General features: G+C 42.2%; 1 protein-coding gene across 1 annotated transcript; it reads right to left on the bottom strand.

The window, feature by feature from the left end:
- Positions 1–3,488: 3,488 nt before the first annotated feature.
- LOC120047722 (cytochrome c oxidase subunit 6B1-like) lies at positions 3,489–6,423 on the bottom strand. Its single transcript, XM_038993275.1, has 4 exons — positions 6,332–6,423; positions 5,479–5,616; positions 4,375–4,475; positions 3,489–3,705 (listed from the first exon to the last, which is right to left on the bottom strand). Exons 2-4 carry the CDS (start codon positions 5,582–5,584, stop codon positions 3,652–3,654), a joined length of 261 nt encoding a protein of 86 aa, XP_038849203.1. The 5' UTR covers positions 5,585–5,616; positions 6,332–6,423; the 3' UTR covers positions 3,489–3,651.
- Positions 6,424–7,309: the final 886 nt, after the last annotated feature.

Here is a 7,309-nt window from a genome sequence, read left to right as displayed (position 1 = left end):
CAACAACTATTCAATAGACCGACTATCACAGAAACATCATTGTAACTCAAACATGTCCAGCTGAACTAAATGGTATATCAAAGTAAAAAGTACCCTGTCAAAATAGCGAGAATTAATGTTGAAACTACAAGCCAATGTCTCTCATGGTGCAAAGTAGATGAGATTGACCACATCACTCTTGTAAGAAACATACTGTTGAAAATTCCAAATTGTTTGTATAATTCACTTACATACAGCTGACACAGTACTAACCCACCAGACATAACACCAGGGGTCACTTCACGGTCCCCAAATCCAGAATGCACTCAAGGTAATGCACAGTATCGTATCGAGCGATGGTTGCATGGAACTGACTTCCAACTCGGGTCACTCAGGCAAGCGGCAAAAACAATTTTTTAAAAACAAAGTGAGGCAACACCTCATGGCCTCTAACCCTGTATGACAGAGATCATCAACTAGATTCAGCCACGGGCCGAATTACAAATCATTTGTAGATGCAAATTGACCACAAGAAGCCCAAACAGACATAACACTGGACTAAAACATAAAAATGGCAAACCTTGCTTACATTACTAAATGATAAAATATATATCTCTATTATGTGTGGGAATACTTTGGATTAACACAATTAAAATCACTTTGAGCTGATTTGCTAGTGTTTTTTTTTACAGTATTTTATGTCCAACAATAAAAAATTAACAGGGGGTCCAAATAAAATCACCAGCGGGCCTGAATCGGCCCACCAGTTGGGGAACCCTGCTGAATGACCTAAAATCTTGTATGTACAGTTGAAGTCGGAAGTTTACATACACTTAGGTTGGAATCATTAAAACTCGTTTTTCAACCACTCCACAAATTTCTTGTTAACAAACTGTAGTTGTGGCAAGTCGGTTAGGACATCTACTTCGGGCATGACAGAAGTCATTTTTCCAACAACTGTTTACAGACAGATTATTTCACTTATAATTCACTGTATCACAATTCCAGTGGGTCAGAAGTTTACATACACCAAGTTGACTGTGCCTTTAAACAGCTTAGAAAATTCAAAAAAATGATGTCATGGCTTTAGAAGCTTTTGATAGGCTAACTGACATAATTTGAGTCAATTGGAAGTGTACCTGTGGATGTATCTCAAGGCCTACCTTCAAACTCAGTGCCTCTTTGCTTGACATCATGGGAAAATCAAAAGAAATCAGCCAAGACCTCAGAAAAAAAATTGTAGACCTCCACAAGTCTGGTTCATCCTTGGGAGCAATTTCCAAACACCTGCAGGTACCATGTTCATCTGTACAAACAATAGTACGCAAGTATAAACACCATGGGACCACGCAGCCATCATACCGCTCAGGAAGGAGACGCATTCTGTCTCCTAGAGATGAAAGTACTTTGGTGCTAAAAGTACAAATCAATCCCAGAACAGCAAAGGACCTTATGAAGATGCTGGAGGAAACAGGTACAAAAGTATATATATCCACAGTAAACCGAGTCCTATATCAACATAACCCGAAAGGCCGCTCAGCAAGGAAGAAGCCACTGCTCCAAATCCGCGATAAAAAAGCCAGACTATGGTTTGCAACTGCACATGGGGACAAAGATCGTACTTTTTGGAGAAATGTCCTCTGGTCTGATGAAACAAAAATAGAACTGTTTGGCCATAATGACCATCGTTATGTTTGGAGGAAAAAGGGGGAGGCTTGCAAGCCGTAGAACACCTTCCCAACCGTGAAGCACGGGGGTGCCAGCATCATGTTGTGGGGGTGCTTTGCTGCAGGAGGGACTGGTGCACTTCACAAAATAGTTGGCATCATGAAGAGGAAAATTATGTTGATATATTGAAGCAACATCTCAAGACATCAGTCAGGAATTTAAAGCTTGGTCGCAAATGGGTCTTCCAAATGGACAATGACCCCAAGCATACTTCCAAAGTTGTGGCAAAATGGCTTAAGGACAACAAAGTCAAGGTATTGGAGTGGCCATCACAAAGCCCTGACCTCAATCCTATAGAAAATTTGTGGGCAGAACTGAAAAGGCGTGTGCGAGCAAGGATGCCTAAAAACCTGACTAAGTTACATCAGCTGTCAGGAGGAATGGGCCAAAATTCATCCAACTTATTGTGGGAAGCTTGTGGAAGGCTACCCAAAACTTTGACCCAAGTTAAACAATTTAAAGGCAATGCTACCAACTACTAATTGAGTATGTAAACTTCTGACCCACTGGGAATGTGATGAAAGAAATAAAATCTGAAATAAATGATTCTCTCTACTATTATTCTGACATTTCACATTCTTAAAATAAAGTGGTAGAGAATTTCTACAAGGATTAAATCTCAGAAATGGTGAAAAACTGAGTTTTAATGTATTTGGGTAAGGTAAACTTCCGACTTCAACTGTATATGCTGTGTATATACACTGCTCAAAAAAATAAAGGGAACACTTAAACAACACAATGTAACTCCAAGTCAATCACACTTCTATGAAATCAAACTGTCCACTTAGGAAGCAACACTGATTGACAATAAATTTCACATGCTGTTGTGCAAATGGAATAGAAAAAAGGTGGAAATTATAGGCAATTACCAAGACACCCCCAAAAAAGGAGTGATTCTGCAGGTGGTGACCACAGACCACTTCTCAGTTCCTATGCTTCCTGGCTGATGTTTTGGTCACTTTTGAATGCTGGCGGTGCTCTCACTCTAGTGGTAGCATGAGACGGAGTCTACAACCCACACAAGTGCACATTTGTGGCCTGCTGGAGGTCATTTTGCAGGTCTCTGGCAGTGCACCTCCTTGCACAAAGGCGGAGGTAGCGGTCCTGCTGCTGGGTTGTTGCCCTCCTACGGCCTCCTCCACGTCTCCTGATGTACTGGCCTGTCTCCTGGTAGCGCATCCATGCTCTGGACACTACGCTGACAGACACAGCAAACCTTTTTGCCACAGCTCGCATTGATGTGCCATCCTGGATGAACTGCACTACCTGAGCCACTTGTGTGGGTTGTAGACTCCGTCTCATGCTACCACTAGAGTGAGAGCACCGCCAGCATTCAAAAGTGACCAAAACATCAGCCAGGAAGCATAGGAACTGAGAAGTGGTCTGTGGTCACCACCTGCAGAATCACTCCTTTTTTGGGGGTGTCTTGCTAATTGCCTATAATTTCCACCTTTTGTCTATTCCATTTGCACAACAGCATGTGAAATTTATTGTCAATCAGTGTTGCTTCCTAATTGGACAGTTTGATTTCACAGAAGTGTGATTGACTTGGAGTTACATTGTGTTGTTTAAGTGTTCCCTTTATTTTTTTGAGCAGTGTATATATGCAGTACAACAGGACCTTTTTTTGTTTTATTGTTCTTATCTAAAATGTGTTTCTGTTCCTGTCTATCAGTGTTAGGTATTTTGTCACGTTTTAGGTTTTGTGTGGACCCAGGAAGAGTAACTGCTGCAACAGCTAACGGGGATCCTAATAAAATACCAAATTAACCACCACCAGACAGGTTCAAAACGGGTGCGTATTTTTATTAAGTGCTTGTAACATAAGTAACACTGTTAATAACATTAAGAATGGTGTGGTACGTGGTCAACACATGTCCTTAGGCACGCTACAGGGGTCAAAGTTGAAGGTGTGGCTAACAGAATGTCCTTAGGTTAGCCATTTTAGATCTTGCCGGGAAAGCTTCCGGCCTCTATCTGGTCGTCCCACTTGGCGACCTGCAGGAGGAAATGCGCTCATGAGGTTAAACTGTTAAACAGTGTAACTTACAGTTATAACACAGTAGCTACTGTAGCCTTCATTCTGCCTTCACTTTACACCCATCCCATGCTTTCAGATCTATGAAAAGTGTCTAAGGGTAGGGGGTAGGAATCGACTTCAGACTGGAACCATGGTCAGCTTTGGACTCACAACAAACAGAGTGTATAAACACTTGCAACATAACAGAGGTCCACACTGTATACCAACTACCACTTCAGGTAAGGACATTTGAGACACAGAAGAACAGGTACATTCATAACTGTACCACTCAGTGGACATGTCAGAACAGACTGTTGGCAGAGCTTAGACATGCCGGAACTACTAAAGGCTTCTATGGAATGTGGTGCTCATCAGACTGTTGGCACATTGTGAATAGTTGAGGCACTGCTAATGTGAGTGAAAGTAGGTTCTAACGTGAGCTGATTAAAGTGATTCATCATCCATCTCTAGGGGAGGTCCAATCATTGCTGACAATACTACACAACCATGGGAAGGCAGTTAGGGGGCATTGTGTGTATGCCCACTCCTTTAGGCTCTGTTTGAATAGTTTGCCACTCTATAGCTCTGCTTAACCTTATAAAGTAGTGCCCGCACCATACTATGAGCCACAGTAGCAGCATACGTACCCAGCTCATGGGACAGATACTCTTGTAGACCCTCTGGTACCAGTCACAGGGAGCCACATCCTGGCCTTTGTCTGACAAAGCTTTGTTGCACCTGTGGAAGTCTAGAAAGAGAGGGAGGAGAGAGTTAATATTGACAGAATGAAGTGGTAAGCATTAAGACAGTTATTACAACTTTTACTGAAACTGGTGTTACGTTTCTGAACCTAAAAATCTAAATGCAAACAGCCACCACAAATGGACCCTTATCTGATGTGCTAAATGATGTCAACATTAATCTGACACTAATTAAAACTAACAGAGCAGAGAGAAAACCTATGGGGTCCCGTGTGGCTCAATCGGTTGAGCACGGGCGCGTGCAACGCCAAGGCTGTGGGTTTGAATCCCACGGGAGACCAGTATGAAGCAAAGAAAATACATGTATGCAATCACTACTGTTAGTCTGCTAAATGACTAAAATGTCAACGTAAATAAAAAGGTACAACGACAGATACATTAGGCTATCCTTACTAAACGAGTGTTGAAGACCGAAAAGATCTGGCATACCCAAGTAGTACCCTTGCCTAACGGACATATCAGTCTGTACAGACAGTTGGCTTATGATGGCGTACCTTGGTGAATAGCTGACGGACAGCCAACATTCTATCTGGTCTAATGTGAACCGATAGTGATTTAGATCACTCTGTCTGAGGAGGTGCTTCTCATGGGGCTCTTATCAACCAAAGAAGTTGGACATGCATCAATGCTTCGAGAGCAAATACCACCGTTTACAATGCACATCAACTGCAAATCATCAACAGCATGATTCTTAGTCCAGGCAAATGAGGTTAAATTGGGCTTCAGATAACAATCCTTGTTTTGTTAACCAACCCAGATCTTTATCTTTGTGAACAAATTTGCTGGGAAGGGAACCAAGAGTGTTCAGGGTGGTAGAAGAGCCTGATGGCTAGAAGTATCCTGTCCTTTCACCATTGTGTGTGTGTGTGTCAGTTGGGAGGTAGAAATGAGCAGTAGACTGCTGGCAGGCCCTGGAGAAAGAGGGGGTGAGGGAGATAGAGTGTGTGTCGGGTCAGAAAAGAGAAGTAGTTGATCAGCTAGCTAACTTACCCAGATAGTTCTGAAAGCAGTTGCGGGTCTGGTTAGTGTTGGGGAAGCGTGCGTCGAAGGGAGCCGTCCTGTAGTTCTTTATCTTCTCCTCAATAACATCAGACATGCTGGCTAGCTGGCGGTCTCACTATGTCAACACTGAAACACATCGATAGGGAGCTGTCATATAATGTCACTAAACATGAGCTGTACAGTAGTCTCACGAGGCCATCCTTCCAAATCTGCTCTCGTTGACTGGCCTGGGCTTCTGAAGTTAACTGTACACTTGCACATACAGTAGGAAATTATCTTGTTGTCATGATAATAGAATATGGAATGGACTAGTTCAGATAGGCCTATTAGCTTGCAAAATACTTATCCATGAGAGCCTGTACAGGTGTCTATTTGACTAGGTCATAGCTACCGCAATGACAACTCACAATTAGGACAGACAGACCGATAGAAAGCTGGTAACCTTAGCTAGTTAGAATTCAGTCATGGAAGGTGACTTATCAATCCTTATTTCCAGGTAACTAACGTTAGTTAACAAATAAGTAAAAGACTTGAATGGAGATTCCTGACTAGCTAGAAAGTTAGAAATTACAGCTCGCTAACCACATCGAATGAACTAATGTAGCATAGCTTGCTAACATAGTTGGCACAGCTTCAAATGTATTTGTTGGCTTGCTTGCTGGCTAGCTAGCTACACTAGCTTGAACCCAGCTAGCTAGCCGGCTGTATCAAAACAGTGGCACGGCACACGTTATTTCCAATTAATTAAAATACTTTTACACAAACAAAAAAATACGACCCTCAATATATTAATTGAAAGAGACAAATTATTATGATTTTCCGGCCGTTTTCCACGACCTACCTTGGACTGTTTCTTGTGTCCTCTCTGGTATGATGATGTCCTCTCTCCCCGGAAGACCGTAACGCAGTGTATGCTGGGATGTTGGAGGTTATGAGTGGACGAGCAAGCGTAATCACCATGGCATGGAATGAGAAAAGTTGGCATGGGAATGAGAATCACCATGGCATGGAAATGAGAAAAGGAATGAGTCAGTTTCCCAGGTTTTTATGCATAATTCCTTCTCTATTGCCTATAAACAATGATTAGAAACACAAATAAATTATGGGAATCACTTTGGGATTTTTAAGCCATATGAAGTGTAATCACTGAATTTTGCATCATTTATTTACACGAAGAAGATCATGTCAAACATGTCAGTGATAGCCTAGTACAGTGTTTCCCAACGCCAGTCTCCCATTACCCCCAACAGCACATTTTCTGTTGTAGCCCCGGACAAAAACACCTGATCCTGTCCCAAATCAAAAGCCTGATCTCCTGCCTCAAATCAACAGGATGGCCAATGCTGTGTCATTTATTTTTACCCCTCCCTCTCAACATCTAGAAACCTCTGCAAATCTCTGTCCTCCAGCAGCGTTGTCTTGCTCAGAAAAGTTGCTCACACATTTGTAAGCAATGTAGGCTGTGAGAAGAGCTTGTTTGTATTGTTTCTAAAATACAGGGCCCACAGTACCAGCCCAAAATGGACATTGTAATAAAGCTTTGCCCAGGCTAAAAAAGATCCCCCGCAACTGTGTCAGTATGTCTAACAATAGTAAAGATAAATAGCTTCTAACTCTTCTCTGTTCCCAAAGAAAAGAGATAGAGAACAAGGAAGAGAATATTGTGCAGGCCCACAACTGAACAGTGCCAAGTTTAAAGTGTCATTCTTTTAGTTGACAATTATTCCAACGAAAACCCACAGAGTGTTACCTACCTGGAAAGGGGGATAAGTTGTCAACCGCGCGCCAAAAGCAAACTAAACAAAGAAACTCCATGACG

Source organism: Salvelinus namaycush, chromosome 5, assembly GCF_016432855.1.
Source record: "Salvelinus namaycush isolate Seneca chromosome 5, SaNama_1.0, whole genome shotgun sequence".
Taxonomy (NCBI): domain Eukaryota; kingdom Metazoa; phylum Chordata; class Actinopteri; order Salmoniformes; family Salmonidae; genus Salvelinus; species Salvelinus namaycush.
This window is presented reverse-complemented; position numbering and strand designations above follow the sequence as displayed.

Bases quoted from the DNA above. Each gene is read 5' to 3' on its own strand.
- LOC120047722 (XM_038993275.1), bottom strand. From the start codon at position 5,584: ATGTCTGATGTTATTGAGGAGAAGATAAAGAACTACAGGACGGCTCCC. The intron at 4,476-5,478 runs GTAAGTTAGCTA...CTCTCTTTCTAG, and splicing joins CTGCTTTCAGAACTATCTGG to ACTTCCACAGGTGCAACAAA. The intron at 3,706-4,374 runs GTACGTATGCTG...TTCCTCCTGCAG, and splicing joins GTATCTGTCCCATGAGCTGG to GTCGCCAAGTGGGACGACCA.